This window comes from Heterocephalus glaber, unplaced genomic scaffold (genome assembly GCF_053883595.1).
Source record: "Heterocephalus glaber isolate CG9 unplaced genomic scaffold, H.glaber_assembly_v1.0 deba00001538, whole genome shotgun sequence".
NCBI classification, from domain to species: Eukaryota; Metazoa; Chordata; class Mammalia; order Rodentia; family Bathyergidae; genus Heterocephalus; species Heterocephalus glaber.
The window spans coordinates 20,535,982-20,561,812 of NW_028258333.1; the positions used below are offsets into that span (position 1 = coordinate 20,535,982).

The following is a 25,831-nucleotide window of genomic DNA, read 5'->3' on the forward strand; positions in this document are numbered from 1 at the left end:
TCGAGGCTGACACTCTGAGGCTCTAAGGAAGTAGAAGAGAGTGTCTTTCAGAAAATGTGTAGAGAAATTCATAATACAAACATAATTCTAGGTTGGGATTAGAGGAAGCTTTGTTGATATGCAAAGTCTTAAGGTTGGCCTAGAAACACAATATGAAATGGTATTACAAATATTATAATTATATTTTGTGTGACCTAGTAGGTACTGTGGCATTTGTAAATTGTGCTCTTTTCCTATGCATTCATTCTTCCTTCATGATTAAATATGTGCAATTCTTAGTTAATTTTTAATCAACTTATCTCAACAGGGGAGACAGAGATGTTTAATATGGGTGGATGAGAAATTCTTTTAACTCACGTTTCAGCACAATTATACCTACAGGAACAGTTGTCCAGCCAAATGCATTCAATGCTCTAGTAACTTTCTCAGCCATACTGGCAACTTGGACCTTAGATTCAATCTAAAACATATCAAATCACGCACAGACAACGTTATCACTCAAAATGTAACCAAAATTGGGCAATTATCTAGGAGATTCAACAATAACAAATAGAGACTCCTAAAGACTTACATGAGATTAAGTTACCTGGATTGGTATACTCAGCAATCAAATCAGCTGGGTGATTTGTCTCTTCTTTCAATTCTTGTTAGAAGATTTTTATAGTAAATTACCTAATTTAGGACAAAGTTGCAATTGCTCACTGAAGGTAAGGAATTAAAGTAGCTATCTGAGTTTGTGCACAGGAAACATAGATTGAAAAGTTTCTTATTGCTAATTTACACTGCTAAGATTATAGAAGAAACTCCCAAGAAAGCTGCCATCAATTAGAGACTGGCTGAAGTCTGTGGAGCAGTTACTTATCCATTGTCTTTCCATTCTATTTGCAAATCTCTGCTTCTGAGTCCTCCCAACCTTTATCAAGATCTACCTTCCCTAACTGCCCATTTTCCCTTTGAGGTCCACGTTCCAAATCCTTAAGACATCAAATGATGTTATTTATTTCTTTTATTAGCTGCCCTTCTGGCTTTTTTTTCTGAAGAGAGAAAATATATTTTATTTAAGGGAATGTTTCAATTTTCTTAGGTTTTTTATGCATACTTTATTATTTCTCAGATATTAAAGAGAATCTCATCACCAGGAAATAACCTGGATCAGTTTATCTGTGAAAACTACCTGAAGCATTTCAGACAAGGCAGAGAGAAGCAGCTTAGGTCATGACCAAGGCATCTTCACGGATCCACAGGGAACACAGCTCACCAAATACCAACTTCAACACAGTGTGGTCAAAACTAGCTCGGCTAAATTCATCATCTGATTATAGGTTGATATATTTTTCAGTTTCTCTTCACACATCATCATCGGCATCCTCAAAGATTTATATCTACCTTCCCTGTACAGGTGTGACAAGGTCCCTGGCCATATTCTACAATATGTATAATAACATTGCTAATGTTGAAAATAAGTCTTCAATTTAAACTATTTTCCTCGAGTATAGTCAGAAGAGTTATACTTTTTAAAACCAACTTACTGTTATGACTATCAAGTAATCTAGAAGAGGCTTTTCTCCCCTTTTCATTAAGAATATAAAGAAACTTGAGTACTGAAAAGTGAAAGAATTTATACAAGGCTAATACTTTCCAACAACAGAATACAGTGGAGATTACAGATCTGAATAAGAAGATGACATGTTTTAATAAAATAAGCAGAAGAGGAAACTCTTCTATTTAAAAAATATTTAAGTCACAATACCCTTTAATCCACAGGTTGGCTCCTTCCTCTCTGTAACTCTCTGCTTCTGGCTCTTGTAAATGATGTGGGGGTGGTATTCTCCCTTGGCCACTGGATGCATTTTAACAGGCTCAATGAAAAAGTCTCCGTGTGGTAGATGGAAAAATCCAGTCTGTAAATATATTCAAGAAGGTTTATGTAAATAAATTCTACATAAAGGACATTAGGAAAGTGAAATACTATGTGGATCTTGATAATCTCTGAAAGTCTTAAAACCAGTACTTTTGGACTCTGTCATCTCTATTCAGAAAAGATACACAAAGATTTGATGAAATGTTTTTATAATCAAGATTATTAAATATTTTGGGGTCATGGATTCCTTTGAGATTTTAATGAAAAAAGTACCCATGTGTACATGGATCCAAACTGTAGCATACAATTTTTCAGGTTCACGGATCCTCCTTAACTTCAGTGCTGTATACCTGTGGATTTCAGATTAAGAATCAGGGCTGCCACTTGGCCAATTATGGAGGTGTTACGTAGGCCCCACTCTTCATCAATAACTGTTACAACTTTTTCTTTGTGGGCAACCTCCCCTTCACCTTCACTCAACTGCTGAACTGCAAGCGTGTAAAGCTACACTTTATTTTGGAAAACAAACAAACAAAAAAAACCATAATGTTAAGTGTGATCTGAGACTGTGTTTTAGGACAGAAAGCCCTCTGTCCCTTTCCAGTGGAAGGTGGCATTTCCATGTCATAGATATGGGATTCAGAGGTACACTGAAGAATGTTGGTCAGTGCATAGCTCAAGTCTAAAAGTGTACAACTCTCATGTACACTTTTTAAGGAAATTTTCTTAAGGAAAATTTCTTAGAGCTATTTAAAGTGTTTAGAACAGTTCTCTACCAATCATCTCCTAAGATGGACTTAGCACTCAGGACCACAATTCCATATCTATGGAACAAAGGGCTTGCCCTAGAGGACCTACTCAGGGTATTGCATTGAAGCAATCAGAAGTTTAGACTATGGAGTGAAACTGGGTTCAAATTGAACTGGCTCCTTCACTTATTAACTCTGTAACCTTGAATAAATGACTCCCTCAATTTCAGATTTCTCACCTGAAAAATGGGGATAATTGAGGATTTCTGTGAAGAATAAATGAGTTAATGTATCTAAGGCTCTTAATAAATGGCCTAGCTTATAGTTTTACCTATCATTACACTCTTTCCAAACCCTGAATATGTCATTGCATTATATTAGGGTCTATTCACTCAAAACAGCAGTTCAGTGAATGTTGACTTCTCAGAAATAAATCTGGAAATATTGGAGACTTTAGGGGAACTGTAAAAGGCTCCAAAGTTCAAGCTCCCATCCCACACTCCTTAGTGGCCTTGGACTTCTCAGCTTTGCACATGAACCTGGAGACTAGCTGAGCAGTCCCAACAGACAGGAAGCAAGAGGGGATTCCTCAGACAGGGGAGCCTCTGGCTTATGGCAAAGGCCTTGTCTTGGAAGTCTCTGCAAAATGTTTGCTTCATAAACAGCTGCACAGGCATGCAGGCCCCAATCAGAAGTCTGGCCAGGCAACAGCCGAGCACGGGGATCCAGAAGGCAATTATTCTGAATCCAGGAATTGTTACAGTGGTGAGCAGCAGAGAGAAGACCCCTCAGGGTTGTTGAGAATTAAAGCCCACTGGAAGAGCAAGGAGTCACCTCAATAAAGGCCCAGCAGACTGCATCAGCTGAAATGAGAAGACACCTAAACAAGACTCAAAACTAGGCTTCCAGGTCTCCAAAGACAACCCCAAGGGGCAATGAGATGGAATAATTGGAAACTCAACCAACTGGACACTCTAAACTAGCAACAAAAGCAGATCTGGAAAAAATATGATCAGAAATAATTTCTCAGATAACAAGAGAGATTGTGTCCATAGTGCAAGACATGATTAATAACTCCAGAGCAGACAAATAAAAAAAGAGGAGCTAAAGAGCATGATGGAATGCTAGCATAGGAAACAAATGGAATCCATAAAACAGATGCAAACAGATTTCCAGGAGATTAAAAATCCCACTGAAAGTTTACAAGTAGAATAATAAAATGTGAGGACAGAATATTGGATATAAACAACAGGATTGCAATTAGTGACCAGGAAAAGAAAGATTTCTTAAAAATAGCAAGGGACCATGAGAAATCAATCCAGCAGCTGCGAGATGATGCAAAGAAGAATAACATAAGACTGATCAAGTCAGTCAAGAAACAGAAGAGAGTGCAAATAACATTAAAAAACCTGTTCAGAGAAGTAGTGGCAGAAAATTTCCCAAGCAAGGGAAAATAATTTGACATACAGACAAGTGAGGCATATAGGACTCCAACTAGCCATGATCAAAAAAAAAAAATCTACACCTAGGCATATAATAGTCAAGAGTCCAGAAACCCAACAGAAGAACTAAATACTACAAGCCCTCAGACAAAAGAAACAAATCACATACAAAGGAAAGTTCATAAAATCACAGTAGACTTCTCAACCCAAACCCTCAAGGCAAGAAGAGCATGGAATGAAGTTTTCAAGCCCTAAAAGAAAACAATCTCCAACCCAGATTGATGTACCCTGCAAAACTATCTTTCAAAACTGGTGGAGAAATAAGATATTTTCATGACAAAAAGCACCTTAGGAACTTCATGAATACCAAACCAGCATTCCAAAAAGTTTTAGACAATATCCTAAGAAAAGACAATGATGATCACAATCCCAGGGAGCCCAGCAGAATGAATACATCAGGCAAGACAAGAAATTAAATGCAAAGAGGGAGAATCCAATAACAGGAAAAGGTCATGACAAGGATAAGTCAATACATGTCAGTTATAACCATCAATGTTAATGGTATCAATTCACCAATCAAAACAAATAGACTGGCAAAATGGGTCAAGATGCAAGGTCCAACAATATCTTGCATAGAAGAAACACACTTAATTCAAAAAGATACTTATAGACTAAAAGTTAAAGGGTGGAAAACAATACTCCATGCAACAGGAACCCCCCCCCAAAAAGTAGCTATTTTATTTGCAGGTCAAATGGATTTCAAACCAATACTAATTAAAAGACACAAAGAAGGACACTACATCCTTATAAAGGGAACAATCCAAGAGGAAGAGATGACAATCATAAATATATATGCACCATATACTAGTGCACCCAACTATACAAAACAAATATTAACAGCCATAAAAAATCAAATAATCTCTAATACAATAATAGTGGGGACCTCAATATCTCATTGTCAGAAACACATAGATCAACAAGAAAGACAAAAAATCAACAACGAAATACTAGAACTCAACCAAGCACATGAATGAATGAACTTAACAGATGTTCACAAAGTATTCCACCCCACAAAATCAGAATACACATTCTTTTCAGCTGTACATGGGTTATTCTCCAAAACAGACCACATACTTGCTCACAGAACATGTTTAAGTAAATGCAAAGGAATTAAAGTTATCCCCTGTATATTATCAGATTATAGTGCTATGAAATTGGAGATCAATAGCAAAAGAAGCCACAAGAATTTTATAAACACATGGAAATTGACCAACACACTCCTGAACAACCAATGGGTCACACAGGAAATTAAAGAAGAAATCAGACAGTTTCTACAATTAAATGGCAATGCAAATACAATATATCACAATTTATGGGACACAATCAAAGCAGTATTACAAGAAAATACATAGCTGTGAATATTCATATTAGGAAAATGGACTGTACTCAAACTACCTAATGCCGAACCTCAAGCTTATAGAAAAAAAAGAGCAGGACAAACACAAAACTCATACAAAGGAGGAAATTATAAACATCAGAGCATAAATCAATGCAATAGAGACTAAGAGAATGATACAAAAAAAAAATCAATGAAGCAAAGACTTGGTTCTTCAAAAGAATAAATAAAACTGAAAAACCCTTATCCAACTTTATCAAAAAAAAAGGAAACAACAGGCTCAAATCCATGCAATTAGGAAAGAAAAGGGTGAAATTACAATGGTCACAGCAGAAATCTAGAGGATCATCAATACCTACTTTGAGAGCCTATATGCCAATAAGATGGAAAACACAGAAGAAATGAACAGATTTTAGATACATATGAATTAACAAAGTTGAACGAAAAAGACCTAAAAATTCTAAATAACCCAATAGCAATCAATGAAATTGAAAACATAATTAAAAGCTCACCAATGAAGAAAAGCCTGGTTCCTGTGGCTTCACAGCTAAATTCTAGAAGACATTTAGAGAAGAACTATTGCCACTACTGTTTAAACTTTTCAATGAAATTGAAAGGGAAGCAATACTCCCAAATTCATTCATGGAAGCAAGCATCACCTTGATCCCCAAAGCACAGAAAGACCCAACTGAAAAAGAGAACTATAGGCCAATTTCACTAATAAACATAGATCCAAAAGTCCTCCATAAGACACTGACAAACAGAATGCAGAAGATCATCGAGAAGATCATATACCCTAACCAAGTGGGATTCGCTCCAAGGATAAGGGGATGGTTCAAAATATGCAAATCGATAAAGGCAAATCACTACATTAACAAACCAAAAACAATGACCATATGATCATCCCAATAGATGCCGAAAAAGTATTTCACAAAACCCAACACCCATTCATGATTTAAAAACCTGCAAAAAAATTGGAACAGATGGTCTTTATCTCAATCTGATAAAAGCCATCTATGAAAAATTAGTAGCCAATATAATACTGAATGGTCAAAAACTGAAATCCTTCATGTTAAAATCAGGAACAAGACAAAGATGTCCACTATCACCACTCTTGTTCAATATAGTTCTGGAAATATTACCAACAGCAATTAGACAAGAGAAAGAAATAAAAGGAATAAAGACAGGAAATGAAGAAGTCAAACTGTCATTATCTGAAGGTGACATGATACTCTATATAGAAGATCCCAAGAACTCCACCAAAAGTCTTCTAGACTTAATAACCAAATTGAGTAAAGCAGCTGGATACAAGGTCAACACACAAAAATCAATAGCTTTCCTGTACATGAACAACAGACTCACTGACAGAAGAATTGGAGAAACTGTTCCTTTCACAATAGCATCCAAAAAAATGAAATACCTAGGAATCAATCTAACAAAAGAAATCAAAGACCTCTACACTGAAAACTACAGCACTCTTTAAAAAGAGATCAAAAGAGATATCACAAAATGGAAAGATATCACTTGTTCCTGGACAGAAAGAAAAATATAGTGAAAATGGCCATACTTCCAAAACTGGTATATAGATTCAGTGCAATCCCAATCAAAATTTCAACAGCATTCTTCACAGAACTTGAGAAAACAATGCAAAAATTTATCTGGAACAAGAAGAGACCTAGAATAAAAAACAATTCTATGCAACAGACAAGGTAGAGAGTATCACATCCCCAACTTGAAACTATACTACAAAGCTACTGTAATAAAACAACATTGTACTGGCAAAGAAAAAGATCCAAAGATGAGTGGAACAGATTAGAAGATGCAGAAACAACTCTAGACACTCTCAGCCACCTCATTTTTGACAAAGGAGCCAAACACTCTCACTGGAGGAAAGATAGCCTCTTTAATAAATGGTGCTGGAAAAATTGGGTTTCAACTTGCCAAAGATTAAAATTGGACTGATTATCTCTCAAAATGCACTAAACTGAAATCAAAATGGATCAAAGATCTAGATATTAAAACAGAAACACTAAACCGGCTGTAAGAGAGGTTAGGTAGAACTCTTGAAGACATTGGGGTAGGAAGAGATTTTATGAACAAAATCTCAGTCACACATGAACTAGCACAAACAATCAACAACTAGTATCTCATCTTATTTCAAAGGTTCTGCATAGCAAGAGAAACCACCAACAGAGCTAAGAGACAACCCACAATGTGGGGAAAAAATTTTACCAGCTGTTCCTCAGGCAAAGGTTTACTATCTAGAATATATAAAGAATATAAAAAATCAGACTTCCAAAATTTAAGGGCCCAATCCAAAAATGGGCATCTGAAATGAACAGACATTTCTCAGACAAAGAAGTAGAAAAAGCAAATAAACTACTACTCAGCCATTAAGAATGAGAAACTAGAGACATTTATAGCTAAATGGATGCACATTCAGGTGATACTCTTAAGTGAAATAAATAGGACAGACGTGTAAATACCAAAAAGTTTCTCTGGAGAGAGAAACTGAATGTGTAAATTAGGATCAAAATGTATAATAGATAATGTGAAATAGGAAGAAAAGATCCAAAGGGGAAGAGGACATGGGAGAGGTAGGGAAAAGGAAAGAAGGGAAAGGAATAAATATGAGAAAAGAAAAAAATGGAAACAAAGTCTTTGTAAATATAGAGGGGTGAAGGTTTTGACAGGAGGGCAGGGGAATGGTGAAAAAATAAGAACCAAGATATATTGTGTAAAGTTACAAATGCCCAATGATGAATGTCATCATATTGTATGCCTACAATGTACCGATAAACCTAATGAACTAAAAAAAAATGTTGAGACAGGCAGGTCTGAGGACGCCATAGCAACATCGCGAGTTGCAGCAAAACGTGCCAAATCAGCCTGCTGCAGACAGGCAGGTCTGTGGATGTCGCAGCAACATCGGGAGTCTGGCGGAACACACCTAATTAGGAATCAGCCCTTGCCCGACAGCAATCCACTGGACACGGCCCTGCCCCGCCCCGTACAGCCACCTGGTCCCACACTACAAAGACACAGAAGACACTGGACCACCAGACCACTGTACTGGGTAAGTTGGAGTCATCTTCTCTCCCATCAGGACGAGGACTATCTTCAGGGGAAGGTCAGTTGGAACGTGCAATACAACTCTGCAGAGTTCAACCCTATAGGAGGACAGGGAGCTCAACTTGGGACTTGCAGCCAGAAATCTGCCTGAATCTCATGGGTCTGCGACCAGCTTGCTGAGGCTCACTGACTTATATCTGCACACTGCAACCCACGTTTTCTATTGTGACAGCAGAGACATACCCCAAAAGAGGCCCTTCATCTTCATGGTTATTTTTTATTCTCAAAATTAGTTTTATTATTTTGGTTTTTTTCTCTTTTCTTTTCTTTTGCTCCTCTTATCTTTAATTTTTTCCCCTACTCTTTGCAAATATTTGTTTTTCTCTCCTTTTTTTCTTTTCTTTTCTTCTTTCTTTCCTCTTTCCTTTCTCTCTCTCTCTTACACTCACTCTCTTGCTCTCCCACATTGTTCATCTTCCCTTTTTGTCCCTGTTTTGGTCCTCAGCTGGAGTTCATTTTCCTAACATTCTCTTTTTCCTTCTCACCTGTGTCCTCTGACCACACTGCTAACCTTCCCCTATCCTTCTTCCCATCTGTCCCACCCTCCCCAACCCCTTCTAACTCCCCATCCCAAAGGGTAAGGATGTTATATTGAAGAGTTTATTCACTATATGTTGGGTTGGTCCTTGATCTTGATTTAATTCACACAGCTAAACATGATAGATTAATAACTACCACAAAATGTCATTTTCAAAGATCTACTTGATGTAATGGTATTGCTGATTGTATCACTTGGGCTAAGGTGTTGTTATTGATCTAGTCAATGAACCTTCCTAGTATAAGGAAAATGAGATAGCCTTAGACTCATTAGAAACTCAAAACTTAAAGACCAGCTATATCTGGAAGACACCTCTGAGAAGCAATCATTCCATAAGGGTTCTAATTACAAGCAACAAAGATACCCACAATAAACAATTTCAAATTATCAACCCAGGAGTTAAACCAAGGACAGTACCAAAAACAAAAATGAGAAGACACTTAAGCAAGGCACAAACTCAGACTTCCACCCCAACAAGGGTAAATCCTGGAGGAAAAGAGATGGAAAAGTCCCATAACCAACCACGTGGATACACTGAACTGATAGCACAGGAAGTAACAAAACAGATGAATGAGGCTCTACAAAAATTCAAAGCAGAAATAATCTCCCAGATATACGCAGAGATGGTGAGCAGAATGAAAGACATGATTAGAGGATCTAGAACAGAACGAGATAAAACTATAGATGAGCTCAGAAACATGCTGGAAGCCATGAATACCCAGCATAAGAAAGAAATGGAAACCATGATCGCCCAACATAAGAAAGAAATGGAATCCATGAAACAGATTCAAACAGACATTGAGGAGATCAAAAATCCACTGAAAGTATCCACAGCAGATTAAGGGAATCTGAAGATAGAATATCTGATATAGAAGACAGGATCACAGTTAGAGACCGTGAAAATAGAGATTTCTTAAAAATAGTAAGGGACCACGAGAAATCAATCCAACAACTGCTAGACGATCCAAAGAAGAATAACGTAAGACTGATAGGAGTCCATGAAAAAACAGGAGAAAGCACAATTGACATTAAAAAAAAACTGTTCACAGAAGTAATAGTAGAAAACTTCCCAGACAGAGGTGGAGAATTGGACATACAGATAAGTGAGGCATATAGAACTCCAACTAGCCATGATAAAAAAAAAATCTACATCTAGACATATAATAGTCAAGATCCCAGAAACCCAACAGAAAAACAAAATCCTACAAGAAGTTAGAGAAAAGAAACAAATCACCTACAAAGGAAAGCCCATCAGAATCACAGCAGACTTCTCAACACAAACCCTCAAATCAAGGAGAGCCTGGAGTGAAGTATTTCAAGCCCTAAAAGAAAATAACTTCCAACCTAGATTGTTCTATCCTGCAAAATTATCTTTCAAAATCAATGGGGAAATTAGATACTTCCATGACAAAGAACACCTGAGAAATTTCATGAACACCAAACCAATACTACAAGCAATTCTAAACAATGCCCTAGAAAAAAGCAATGAAGGCCACAATTCCATGAGGCCCAACATAGGGAAGCCACCAGGCAAGGTAAGACACTAAAGGGAAAGGGGGAAAAAATAAGAAATAAAAGAGCCAACAAAAGTAAAACATCATGACAAGGATAAATCAATATCTATCAATTATAACCCTCAATGTTAATGGCCTCAAGTCACCAATCAAAAGAAATAGATTGGCAGAATGGATCAAAAAGGAAAATGCAACAATATGCTATATACAAGAAATACACCTAACTCAAAAAGAAACTCACAGACTGAAAGTAAAAGGATGGAAAACAGTTCTCCACACCACAGGAACCCACAAGAAAGCAGGGGTAGCAATCTTATTTGCAGACAAAGTAGATTTCAAACCAAAACTAATTAAGAGAGACAAAGATGGTCACTACATCCTTGTGAAGGGAACAATACAAGAGGAAGAGATGACAATCCTAAACATATATGCACCAAATACAAATGCCCCCAACTATACAAAACAAATATTAATAGACATGAAAAGCCAAATAAACACTAACACAATTGTAGTGGGGGACCTCAATACCCCACTATCACAAATAGACAGATCATCTAGACAAAAAGTTAACAAGGAAATTCTAGAACTGAACCAAGCTATTGAACAAATGGACTGAATAGATATTTACAGAGTGTTCCACCCCACAAAATTGGAATATGCATTCTTTTTGGCTGCACATGGGTCATTCTCCAGAATAGACCACATGCTAGCTCATAGGACATATCTAAGTAAATGTAAAAGAATAGAAGTTACCCCCTGTATATTATCAGACTATAGTGCAATAAAATTGGAGATCAATAGCATAAGAAATCACAAAACCCCAACAAACACATGGAAACTGAATAACACCCTCTTGAACAACCAATGGGTCACAGAAGAAATTAAAGAAGAAATTAAACAGTTTCTACAAGTAAATGAAAATGCCAGTACAACATACAGGAGTCTATGGGACACAATGAAAGCAGTTCTATGTGGGAAATTCATAGCAGTGAATGCCCATATTAGGAAAACAGAGAAAACTCAGATAAATAACCTAATGCAGAACCTCAAACTCCTAGAAAAAGAAGAGCATAACTAATCCAAAGCTCGTACAAGACAGGAAATTATAAAGATCAGGGCAGAAATCAATGCAATGGAGACTAAGAGAACAATACAAAAACATCAATGAATCAAAGAGTTGGTTTTTTTGAAAGAATAAATAAAATCGATAAACCTTTAGCCAACCTTATCAAAAAATGGAAAAAGGCACAAATACATGCAATTAAGAATGAAAAAGGTGAAGTCACAATAGATCCAACAGAAATCCTAAGGATCATCAATACCTACTTTGAGAAACTCTACTCCAATAAAATGGAAAACACAGAAGAAATGGGCAGATTCCTAGATACATATGAATTGCCAAAGTTAAATGAAGAAGATATAGAAATTCTAAACACCCCAATTACAATGAGGGAAATTGAAAATGCAATAAAATATTTACCAACAAAGAAAAGCTCAGGTCCTGATGGCTTCACTGCTGAATTCTACAACACACTTAAAGAAGAACTATTGCCATTAATCTTTAAACTCATCAAGGAAATTGAAAGGTAAGCAATACTTCCAAATTCTTTCCTGGAAGGAAGTGTTACTTTGATTCCAAAACCAGGGAAAGACCCAACCAAAAAAGAGAACTACAGGCCAATCTCCCTAATGAACATAGATGCAAAAATCCTCAACAAGATACTGGCAGACAGAATACAGAAGGTCATCAAGAAGATCATACACCCTGACCAAGTCAGATTTATCCCAGGGATGCAAGGATGGTTCAACATTCGTAAATCAATAAACGTAGCACACTGTATTAACAGAGTCAAGGACAAAAGCCATATGATCACTTCAATAGATGCAGAAAAAGCATTCGACAAAATCCAACACCCATTCATGATAAAAATGCAACAGAAAATTGGAATAGAAGGTCTTTATCTTAACCTGATTAAGGCTATCTATGAAAAACCAACAGCCAACATCACACTAAAAGGTCAAAAACTGAAAACTTTCACGCTAAAATCAGGAACAAGACAAGGATGCCCACTATCACCACTACTGTTCAATATAGTTCTAGAAACATTAGCCACAGCAATTAGAAAAGAGAAAGAAATAAAAGGAATAAAGATAGGAAAAGAAGAAGTTAAACTGTCATTACTTGCTGACGATATGATACTTTACATAGAAGACCCAAGAAACTCCATCAAAAGCCTTCTAGACTTAATTGACAGATTCAGTAGAGTAGCTGGATACAAGGTCAACACTCAAAAAACAATAGCCTTCTTGTACACAATTACAGACTCACTGAGAAAGAAATTAGGGAAACAATTCCTTTTACAATAGCATCCAAAAAAATTGAAATATCTAGGAATCAATCTAACAAAGGAAGCAAGAGACTGCTACACTGAAAACTACAGCACTCTGAAAAAAGAGACCTAAGAGGATACAAGAAAATGAAAAGACATCCCTTGCTCCTGGGTAGGAAGAACCAATATAGTGAAAATGGCCATACTTCCAAAACTACTACATAGATTCAGTGCAATGCTGATTGAAATTCCAACAATATACTTCACAGAACTAGAGAAAACAATCCAAAAATTCATTTGGAACCATAAGAGACCTAGAATAGCTAAAGCAATTCTAAGCAACAGAGACATGGCTGGGGGTATCACAATCCCCAATTTGAAACTATACTACAAAGCTACTGTGATAAAATCAGCATGGTACTGGCAAAGGAACAGACCCTCAGGATCAGTGGAATAGATTAGAAGATGCAGAAACAGCTCCAGATATGCTCTGCCACCTCATCTTTGACAAAGGAGCCAACCACCATCATTGGAGGAAAGATAGCCTATTTAATAAATGGTGTTGGAAAAACTGGATTTCAACCTGCCAAAGATTGAAACTAGACCCATACCTATCACCATGCACTAAACTAAGATCGAAGTGGATTAAAGATATAAATATTAAGACAGAAACACTAAACTTGCTGGAAGATAAGTTAGGTAGAACTCTTGAAGACATTGGCATAGGAAAAGACTTCATGAACAAAACCTCAGTAGCACGGGAACTAGCAGAAAGAATCAACAACTGGGATCTCATCTTATTAAAAAGCTGCACTGCAAGAGAAACCACCAACAGAGCTAACAGATAACCTACAATATGGGAAAAAAATTTTAGCAGCTGTACCTCAAGACAAAGGACTATTATCTATTATATATAAAGAACTGAAAAAAATCAGACCCTCCAAATTCAAAGACCCAATTCAAAAATGGGCATCTGAAATGAACAGACATTTCTCAGACAAGAAAGTAAAAGCAGCAAACAAATATATGAAAAAATGTTCAACATCACTGGTCATTTGAGGGTTGCAGATGAAAACAACACTGAGATTCCACCTCACCCCAGAGAGAATGGCTGCTATCAAGAAATCAACCAATAACAAATGCTGGCGGGGGTGTGGGGAGAAAGGAGCCCTTCTCCATTGTTGGTGGGAGTGCAGACTGGTGCAACCACTGTGGAAGTCAGTATGGAGATACCTCAGAGAACTAGGGCTAGAGGTCCCATTTGACCCAGCTATTTCCCTGCTGGGTATCTTCCCAAAAGAATTAAAAGAATCATACCACAGTGATATATGAGGACCCATGTTCACATCGGCACAGTTTGTGATAGCTAAAGCTTGGAAGCAGCCCAAGTGCCCATCAACTGGAAACTGGATAAAGAAGATGTGGTTTTTTTATAAAATGGAGTACTACTCAGCCATAAAGAAAGAAAAACTGGAGTCATTTATAGCTAAATGGATGCATATCAAGGCCATACTCTTAAGTGAAATAAATAGGACACACATTTGTGAATACCAAATAATTTCACTAGTGTGAGAAACTGATAGTGTAAACAAGAGTTAAAATGATTAAAATGAATATTTGATAATTTGAAATAGGAAAAAAGGTCCAAAGATGAAGGAGTGAAGGGAGGGGAAGGGGAAAGGAAAAACTATGAGAAAAGAAAAAAAATGAAAGTGAAATCTATGTAAATAGGGAAGGGTGGAGGGGGTGAAGGGCACACAGGTAATGGGGAAAAAAATAACAACCAAGATATATCATATACAGGTACAAGCACCCAATGATAAATGTAAATGAATTGTATACCTAAAGTGTACCAATAAAATGTACCAATAAAATTAATTTTAAAAAAATGTTTGCCTCAGTATAGCCAGTACTATAACCAGACGTTCACAATAGTATCACAGTCGGCTTATAACTTTGATTATTGACCTCAAACACCTTTAATAACAGGGACAGTGTAAAGAGAAAGCACATCATTGAGAATAAAAATAGCTATGTAACCTTGAATTGGTTACAGAAACTCCATGAACCACGAAGTATTCATTTATAAAAGGGCAGGGAGAATGAAATAAGGTGAGGTTTGAGAAAGTGCCATGATTTATGAATGTACAGAGTGATACTTTTGCAACTCCAATAGCTGTGCATCTAACTTTAAATTTGTTTGTATGGTGATATTTCTTAGGAGACATGATAGATTTTTCTCAATGTCTTTCTCTGAGGAGAATCTTTGAGGCAGGAAGAACTGTCAAGGCCCATAGAAACAAAGAATTCCAGTATAGCAGCTAAAAGCAGTCTCTGTGCAGGTACTGAGATTTGATTCCATTTCTACTCTGAATCAGAGGCCAGGCACAAGAAGAATGTGCCCTGTCACTAATGAGGCTCATTTGTTCCATGGAAACAAAGCAGAAATCCAGGATTCCTTAGGAAGAGCTGGACCCGGGGGCCCTTTGTGTATTATCAACCCAACACTGATGTCCTTGAAGGAAAGAAACAAAACACCAAGCGGAAGGATTTATTGAGACCTCCAACTCAAATTCTGGACCCAAGTGATGCAAAACAAAGAAGTGCAACCCCACTGGAGAACATAGAAATTATTTGATGAACAACATGAATGAGAATGCCTGAAAGTCAAATCTCTTCCTAAAGGATTTCATTATATTTGCACTCTTCCACACAGTAAGCCTTGCCAGATGGAACATGGGAACCACATCAGGATTTCTGAGCAGTTGGGAGGAGACATAGGCAAGCTGAGGATGTACCAGCAAAGGGGAAGCAGGAACACACACACACACACACACACACACACACACACACACACACACACACACCAGTGGGGCTGCTGATCCCAGGATCCTGAGCGTGTCATGGACAAGGGAAAGGGCAGAAGAGTGGGTGAAAAGACATTCTGGTTGTGGGGAGTGTGAGGTGGGAGATTTCCCAGCTAAGCTCTGTACTTCCTCTCTCTTCCAACATATAAACACAGTTTTGTGCATCTGGTATCCAGGAAGCTCATTTATTGGTGTGTTTTCATCTAACAGGAACCAGGTCACACTGGAAGGAATCATATACAGTTTGCTTTCAAAGGAAAGACTGGCTCCACAATGCTTGAAATGAGCTTCCTAACAAAATCACCTTTTTCTGCTGCCAGCTCTGGCTTGAACCAAAAGAAGCCCTCTCTATCCCAGTCTTCCCTGTAACCTGCTCACTTCTCTTTTACACTTTTAGATGAGAACAGGAATGGATTGAGGAAAAGCACCAAATTACTGTGGGCTTGTTCTCTGTTCTAAAGAACCTTGGTAGGATGAGCTGATGCTCAATGTCTTAGTTACTTTTCTCATTATTAGAACAGAACATCCAACTCTCATAAATTAATGGAGGAAATGTTTATTTAGCTCAAAGTTTGTAGAGGCTTAAACCATAGTCAGCTGGTTCCAAAGGCAGGGTAACATGGCGGAGAAGCATCACAGAGAAGAAACAGTTCATGGTGTATCGGGCAGAAGGCAGTGAAACATCCATCAGCAGCAAGGCTGCCTTCTTTCTGTCCCTTTAAATTACAACCAGGGGGCTGGGGATTTAGCTCAGTGGTTCCGCTGCCTGCCCCGAAAGAGCAAGGACCTGAGTTTGATTCCCAGTACCAAAAAAAAAAATTCCAACCAGGATATAAGCCTATTGATTGGTGCCAGCCATACTTCAGGTGGAGCTTCCATTATCCACATCCTTGATCCCAGTATCACACCCTCAATCCACATTCACACACCCTAATCCAGCCACTTTCAAAAATCCCCACCTATGACCGCATGAGGCTTTGGGGGAACATGTAGATATAAGCCATAACATTCAAAGAAGACAAATTCTCCCTTTTAACCTCTTCTGTCAACTATTCTTCTTTCTTACACTATCCACTGGTCTAAGCACTGCTAACTCTTTTGTAAATAAACTCATCTATTTGTTTTAACCAAGTTATAAATATCTGTGAATGCTTTCTAGGGCTCTCCTCTAAAAAATCATTTTAAGGAAACTTTATTTTGTAATTATACACATACAGAGATACACATACAAATCTTAACTTTAAATACCCATAAATCTTTCATGAAGGGAACACTCAAAGGGAGAAATTAAACATTGTCAGCAGCCAAGAGATTCCCTGTTCCCCTCCCAGTCAAACGGTAACAATCATTATCCTGAGTTCTAACACCAATAAATTATTTTTAAGCCTATCTTTATTCTTTACATGAAGCATTATTTGACACAGAAAGGAGTCTCCTAGTTCAAATGTGGAGGGCTGGCCAATGAAAAAGATTTCCCAAGCCTTATTAAATTGAACTCATCAAATTGCCTCAATCAGAAAATGGCAAGCTCAGCTGGGGAATGAGACACAGGGCCCATGTGCCTTGGTCTGAACCTTTTGACACAATCTCTCTCTTTCTGAAGAGGGACAATCACAGACTCCTTAGGACATTCTCAGACTGAAAAGAGTTGCCCACAATCTTTCCTATCTCCCCTTAGCTTGCATAAAATTATTAGTCATCTTGATGAATGTGAGAGACAGTGGCACCAGTTTGGGGTCCAGTGGGAATCTGGCTGTTCTATCATACATTGAATTAATGAATAGGATGTTTAGAGTCACAGAGCCTAGAATTCTTGAAGAGTCTCCAAACCCATGATGTTATGCCTTCAAGAGTGCCACAGTAAAACCTAACCTGATGGGTAAGAATCAATGATATTGTAAAAGATAGTTGAATGATGCCCCCTGAAGTTGTGCAGTGAAAAAGCACTCAAAACTCATCACTCTGCCCTAGAAATTTCTTTGCATTTGAAAATCTCAGAAGTTACCAAATGACGTTTTTATTCCCACAGAGATAGAGACAGTATGGTCAACATATTCTAAAAGGAAGAACAGAATAAAATAGTCTGGGATAAAAACAGATATACCCAAGATACCCAATTATAGTGTATAAAGCACTGGAAAAGATTCCTGCCCCCATTACATAGATAGGAAAGAGGATAAATGAGCACCCCCCCCAAGTCACCCTCCTGGAGTATCAGTCTGAATTATTATATGTTCAACTTGTGCTAAGGCCTCTGAAAAGAGTAATGATCCCTATTTTCAAAGTTTACAGTCCAGCTAGGAAGACAAACCTGGTGTAAGAAGGAGAAGGGATAGCAAGCCCTAGTATTTTTATGATGAAAAGGGCTTGATGCTGTCTCAGCCTACAACAACAGCCCAGAGCCCTTGAGGGCGCTGGACCTGGAGTCCAGACCCAGAGCCCTGTATCACAGAGCCCAGCCCCACCACACATAGTACTCATGGTAATAGCATTCCTATTGGTGCTATGGATTATCGTGCTGTGTTTCCACATAGAGGCCAGGGAAAATAGCTGCTTTTAGAGACCAAAGAAAAGACTGAGTTTCTTTTGTCTACAAAATACTTGACTCAGTCCTAAAGCCACCAGAGGATCCCAGAATGATTAATTTTCTTGTTGCTTGCTTGTAAGACACAAGCAAATTTTTCTAATTTAATGGGTAGCCATAAGTCAGTAAGAAAACCAGGAAGGCAAGGGATTACAGATAGCTGTAATAAGGAGAAGTAGGGGTGGCATCCCTGAGAAGACTTCCTAAGTACATTCATCCTCTGCCATAAGGCCAAAGAAACTTTGGCCTCCATGGAGACAAAGTGAACAGTGACTGGTAAGATCATTGATTCCTGAAGATATTGCCCATGAGTCTTGACAACCCTAGTGATGCATGTAATTTGAAGGGATATGGGCTCAAGTCAGAAAGGCATTTTCCAGGGTGGGTAACTACCCACCTGGTAGTTACCACTTGCCAGGCAAGTATCAAGAAATATTGAAGACCTGGTCCTTCTGTCCGAAACCAGTGTTATTGATAGAAATCACCGAAATGAAGATGTCTCTATGTGCAGAATCTAATTCAGTGGCTGCCCACCCTATGTGGCTCATCTTGGAGAGATGGGATAATTATTTGTGCAAGAGATGTGGCAAATACAATAGAAGAACTGATCTTTAAATTTTCTTTTAACTTTATTATCTTACATTTAAACAGTCGTGATAGTTCGTGGCTACCATTTGGACTGCTTATTTCTAGAAATTGCCCAAGTAAGGATAAGCATGCTCATTTTCCAGTGAATAACATACTCAAAGGCAAATTTGAACACTTGCCTTAAAAAAAAGAAGAAACTGCAAAAATCATGACTTTTTCTTTTAAATAATAATTCTGTTTTTATGAACAAGTAAATCAGTAACCAAATTGAGAACATCAATGCCCTGCTCACAGACTTCAGAGAACTGAAGGAAGATATTACAAATGCAATATTTCCCAAATTAAAATAAATCACAGCACAAAGACTGTGTAAGGGGGCTGCCACTTTTCTGAAGCCAGATGAAAGGGGCACAGAAGTCCCAGCAGGAGCATGGGATTGGGGTTGTGATCACAAAGAACTGGAAGCTGGGCTCCCCCTCTAGAGGGGTTGGTCCTCTGAGAGCCCTATAAAACTAACCTACCTATCCTCACACTTCTGAACATTCTTCAGATGAGCCAGACACAACCCTAATATATGGAAGACCACACCCAACTCACTGGCTGACAGAGTCTTACTGAGTTCAGAGTCTAAGCAGTAGAAAAAACATATACGTATATTACTGGAAGAAAAATGGACAAAATAGGTTCCAAAGATATAATATTAAAAAGTTATGACAGGGTTTAACAGATACAGTATGAGCTCTGTGATCGTAGTGAAATTACTTAACACATAAAGCCCTAGCTTTCTCATCTGTTAAATGAGCCAAAATCTATCTTAATCTGCATGGCTGTGACTATCAGAGATATTGCATGTGAAATGCTCTGCAGACACTAGGCATAGAGTAGGCATTCAATAAATGCCCATTAGCTCATTTGTTTATAGCATCATCCACAGCAAACACTTAGGAAGTGGTGCTTATAAACAAGTACTCTGGAGTCCAACTGCTCAGCTTGTCTCTTAGTTGCAAGTAATTTAACTTCTCTGAGTCTCATTTCCCTCTTCTGTTAAACATAAGTAGTGACAGTAACTTATCAGCACACTTATTAAAAGTTGTCATGTGGATTAAATGTTTGGATGAATGTCAGCATATAAAAAGTGCCTAATACCTGTTAGCTATTAGCTGTTAGGATAATTGAAGAGCCATTCCTCCAGGTGCCTGGGCCAGAAGTTGAGGGCATCTGTGAAAATTCACAGAGTATACATATTTTTAAAATTCTTTTATTGGTACATTTTAGGTATGTTTTTAAAAGTTACTACCTGCCATATTGGTGAAAGTTGTTCATTGTTGCAACAGGTAGAGAGGTGCTGCCCAAGGGTTAGATGAGGGGGATGGCCAGCAGAGGCAGTGACAATGAGTGATCTTTTGTTTGGAAGGTGAAACCCACACACTGACATCTGGTCTCTCAGCATAATGAGTGAAAGCATTGCTCTTTCAGCAGAAGTAGGAAGTGAAATTGATAGTGGGCAGGCAGGAAAGTGAATTGTTCCTAGAACTAGAATGCAGGGCGGCCAGATATCACACTAAGCATGGAGAATCAGAGGTGACTGGGCACACACTGAGAGAAGGAAGAATTAATAGATGCCTCTTTTTTTTTCTTTTGGATACTCTTGGAGCTGGAAGCCAGAGTCAAAGCTTCTAATTAAAGCTCTAACACCACACAAGCATTTTCTCAGCCTGGGAGGCTGTTTTTTAGGGCACCTCTTGGAAAGAATCAAGCACAATTACAGCACGTGGATTTCTTTAAATGAATCTTTAAGGTTGAACTTTTCAGTTGATTTAATTTGCAAGTGTCTAGGTTCAGTCATGGATGCCAAATCCCAACCTTGTTTTCCTACTAGAAGCAGAATCTGTAGTATATTTTGTTTCTCTGGAGTAGAAAAAGCCAGACTTTAGAGAAAGGGCTGAGTTCAACACTCAATTTTAGCACTAACAAGCAGTGCATCTTTGCTCAAGCAATTTGGTCTCTCTGAGCCTCAGTTTCCTCATCTGTAAATGATGATAATGCACTTTTTGCTGAGGAGTTATATAAGAACTGAATGAGATAACATACAAAAGTGACTCCAAACAATGCCTGGCCCTCCATAAATATTTCCTGATGAATTTTTTCACACTGATGCCATCTAACCTATGACTAAATCAATTACTTCCTAATATTAAAGTATGGTTAACACAATTGTTTATTTCTTGAAATACTTCTTTTTAGGTTCTAGCCAAAAGTCTTTGGCTCAATGAGGATAGAGAACTTGCTTCTTCATTAGTTATCTTTGTTTTTCACTTGATACTTGGAATTGAGTGCATTAATTGTATTATAATTCCCAAGAAGTGTCCCCAGAAATTCACTATTGTTCTTTCAGAAGAAAGAGTAAGTCATGGTAGAAGGACAGTAATCCAGGTCACTAAACTTCATTTTTAAAAATTTTTATTTTATTTTATTTTATTTTTTATTTAAGTAGGGAGATATTTATTGATAGGAAAGCTTCTGAGGGGCAGAAGGGGTCCTGAGTGGGGAGCCCTTAAATTATATTTTTTAGACATGGTCTTGACACGTAGTTTAGGCTGGCCTTGAACTCACTGTGTAGCCCAGGCTGACCTTGAACTCCTGTCGATCCTCATGTCTTACCCTCCCAAGTGCTGAGATCACAAGTGTGTGCCACCACGCCCAGAAAATTTGGTTTTTAGAAATTAAAAATGTAACTACCAAAGGCAATGAGGCATCAGGTGATTCAATAGTCCAGGGATTCTCTAATTTTAGTGCAGAAAAGAATTACACAGAGAACTTATTAAAAATGCATAAGCCCAAGAGCTTTCCCCAAAGGTTCAGTAATTTTGGTGTGATGTCCTAGAATGGGCATCTACCAAGCACCCAGGGGTTTCTAATACAGATAATTCATGTATCACACTTGTAATAACACTGCGCTCTTCCACCACGTGGTACCTGATTGATTTTTTTTTTCTCCCTACCTCCAAACTGGCATAACACTAAGGATGTAAAGAAGTGCTAGTAATATCTTCAATCAAAAGAAGTTTCAACAGTGGCACCGCGCCTGCCTTGCAAGCACAAGGTCCTGAGTTCAATCCTTGGTACCAGAAAAAAAAAAGTATCAACATGATAACTGTTGACAATATTTCTCTGAATTGGAGGTTCACAGAGAACGTTTCTAACATCTTAAGCAAGGCAGATCAAGGCAACGAAAAGTTTCTCCCCTCAAAAGTCAGTAAACATTACAGTAAGTAGATGCCCTAGTTGAGCAAATGTCTCAAATTTTAAATGTGAAATCATTTTATTTCAAGAAGAAATTAGTCTGGAAGAATCTAACTAGACAAATGGTGAAGAACCCTACTGAACCTATTCTCAAAAATTAGAACAAGGGGGCTGGGTATTTAGCTCAGTGGCACCATGCAGGCCTGGCAAACACAAGGTCCTGAGTTTGATCCCCAGTACTGAAAAAAATAATTAGAATAGGGATTTTCATGACACTTCAAACTATTTTTAGACAGACAACAAAATCAAAGAGCATCAAGTAAAAGGCACTGTAGTAACCAAAAGGCCCAGCAGAATTTCACGTGAATTATGTCTTTGGGAATAGGGTGGGAGTATCACAGATGACATAATCTTAGAAAATAGTCTTTCTAGTCCTGAAGGATATCAGAATCCTTTCTGAATGCACCTTTCTCAGTTATGTATTAAGAGTTTTCTGCTTCTCAGAATTTCTGCTTTTGCTTTTTAAAATAATCCCTCAGAGTAGCAATTCATGTACCCGTTTGTCATATTTCACCAGAAAATGAAGTGTCCAACAAAAAAGAAACAGAAAAAATTGCAAGCACTTTAGAAGCTCAGAAAACATGTTATTAGGGAGAACAATGGGAGAGAGCTGGCTTTCAGATGTGAAAGCACTTTCCCTATGGGGAGCAGAAAGCCCCTATGGTGGATTTAGCCAAACGACACAGCTCTGTTTTTCATGATTGCCTAGCGGGTCATCATCTCATTATCCTCCACTGTAAGGACACTTGAACCTGGCCTTTCTCCCTCCCTGGTGGGCAAGAATCTCTGCTGGGGGAGTGCTCCCTTCCTGGAGGAACAGCATAACAGCTATCCAAGGCTGTGCAGAGGTCACCATGTGATTCTCTTGCTTGCTTCAGAGGCTTGAGTTGTAGTATTCCAGGATATTTAACAATGACTCAAACAAAAGAGAACATCATCTCTGAAGGCTTAGTGAGGGTGGATAGGCTAGCCATGAAAGGATTGGTGGCATGATGACTTCACTAAGAGTCAAAACAAAGCCTACCAAATTGAAAAGGCAGTCTAGTATAAGACATAAAAGATGTGAATGGGGACATTAATAAATGTTTATGCCCATATGACATCTCTAAAACAAGGAAAGATTTGCCTTCCTAAGGGCTCTTTCTTTAAACAATAAGCCCACCCATCTTACCACTTTGTATATCCCACCACGGTTTCAAGTACAGTAGAAGAAATTCATTTCGTTATATGTAATTTCCCACAGTCCCATGAGAATAGGTCTGGGTAACTACAATATTTTTGACTAAGCACAAAGAAAAACTTTCTACTTGGTTTAAAAGATTTTTAAATCCTTGAACACAACCTTAACAGGGTGAAATGAAGGGAAATAGAAGTTGAGAAAAACTTAAATAATTGGGTGAAAAAAAAAAAGGGAGAACTTGAGAGAAACTGAAATAATCCAGGCACAAGAGTGGAGGTGAATAGGCCAGGAGGAAAAGGATCTGTGGAGGAAGATCCAACAGCTGGCAACCAAAGTCAAAGATCTGCTAGGAGAAAATGGGGACATTTCCCCCCTTGGAACATTCTAAGAAATGTACAATGTAAACTCCTTTATATTTTACATCTATAAAATTTTCACTGAAATGTCCTTTTTTTCTAATACCTTTATATGACTAGAACTACTACATCCTTCTACAATGATGGCACAGGGAGAAAAGAGAGGAGAGTAGCTGAAGCAATCCATACCAATAGGCTCTTTTTCTCTTCAGGAGAAGGTAAGATCATCTTCTTAAAGAAAGTTGGAAAAGCATCTAGGAAACCGTCCTGAGAACCAATAGAAGAATCAACCTTTTATGAAGGTAGGCTGAAAACTCCGCTGAGATTATGTTCCACTGAAAATCAAGTCAAGGGGAAAGACAAGATAAATGCAGAGAAAGTGGTAATCAGAGGGGAAATTAGTGTTTAAGCATTTAGAGTTTGTAAAGCAGGTCTGATATGGCAGACTGAATATGGTCCCCAAACGATATCTACATTCTACTTCCTGCACACTGAAAATTTGTTGCTTTGCATGGGAAAAGGGATCCTGCAATGTGATTAAGTTAAGTATCTTGGGATGGGGAGAGTGTCCTGGATTATCAGGCTTGACCAGCATAGCCAGAAGGGCCTTCATGAGAGGGGGAAAGGTATATTGGAGGGAGTAATAGGAGATACAGTGACAAAGGAGTTTGGAGTGATATGAGGAAGGGGCATTAGCTAGGAACATGGGCCACCTGTAGAAAATGAAGACAAGTATGTAAATAGATTCTCCCTCAAGCCTCTAGAAAGAATGTAGTTTTAGGGCCAGGGATTTAGCTCAGTGGTTCCGGCACCTGCCTCACAAGTGCAAGGTCCTGAGTTTGATCCCTGGTACCAAAAAAACAAAGTAGTTTTGGTGACTCGATTTTGATTTAACCTCCAGAAATGCAAGAGAGTAAGTTTATGTTGGAGTGAACCACCTTTGTAGTCATTTGTGACAGCAGCCATAAGAAACTAATGTAGCTGGAGAATATCATGGGAATGGGTCATCCTAGTAAAATCAAGGAACAGGAAATCAAGGTTAAAGGTCTGTGAGGTCAGTGTTTTGGCTGTAACCTATAACAAAAAGTACATTTCACATCACAGCTGAGTATATTCAAAGACACATTTTCTTGTGTGAGAGGCATTCTGATATATTCCATTCAGTGTTATTCTATCTCTCGTATTTAAATGCATGTATTTTAAATTCTGGATCCAACATACCATACTAAAGTCACATACAAGTTATGAATTGCAACCTACAGATTTAGAAACATTGCTATGGTCAGAGAGCTTGGGTTTCAGAGCTAAACCTAGACCTGAGTTCCTATCTTGATGTTATGCTATCTTCCTACGTGACCTTGGTCAAACCAGGGGTTTGCTGAGTCTTAGATTCTTCAGGTGAGAAATGGGAAATTCATACTTGACAAAGCTGCTAAAAGCAAATGAAATATTATAAGGAAGAACCTATTATAGTGCCTGGCACATAACATTAATTCAGAAACAATACTTGCTCCTTATAAAAACAGAGAATTTTAGCATCATAACATTTTTGAAAGGCTACATTTTTTTAGCTGATGTCAACTATCTCATCAATGCCATTCATCTACATCCACTATGTCTGAAGTCATTTACTCCTGCTGAACTATTCTAATTACTAAAAGCCTCTTCTTTTTAAAGAATATCTGTCCCTATAATTTCCACACATCATTTTAGTTCTGCTTTCTGGAGCTATCCTGGAATATGTCTTACCTTTGACACATAATATCAATTTGAATACACTCTGATATTTATCATGTGCTTCTAAGGGTTCTCGTTTCAGGTTTGCACTTCCTTCAACAATGTTTCACTTTCTATTGAAAATGCTAATTCTTTAGCAGTCTTGTTGTTATCCAAGGAACATACAACAGCTTGTTAACATCTCTCTCAAAATAATACCAGCATTAGAGATTCAGAGTCCAGCACCCTAATTTCATCAGCATTGGATAAGTGAA

At 38.0% G+C, this 25,831-nt stretch overlaps 1 protein-coding gene across 6 annotated transcripts in view; it reads right to left on the reverse strand.

Moving 5' to 3' along the window:
- Adamts12 (ADAM metallopeptidase with thrombospondin type 1 motif 12) overlaps positions 1 to 25,831 on the reverse strand; it is a 326,379-nt gene that overhangs the window by 189,951 nt on the left and 110,597 nt on the right. For all 6 annotated transcript variants that reach the window (XM_004848653.3, XM_021261519.2, XM_021261518.2 and 3 more), the window contains one exon: positions 1,751 to 1,901. In XM_004848653.3, coding sequence (XP_004848710.2) covers positions 1,751 to 1,901 — 151 coding nt within the window. The remainder of the gene's footprint in view (positions 1 to 1,750; positions 1,902 to 25,831) is intronic.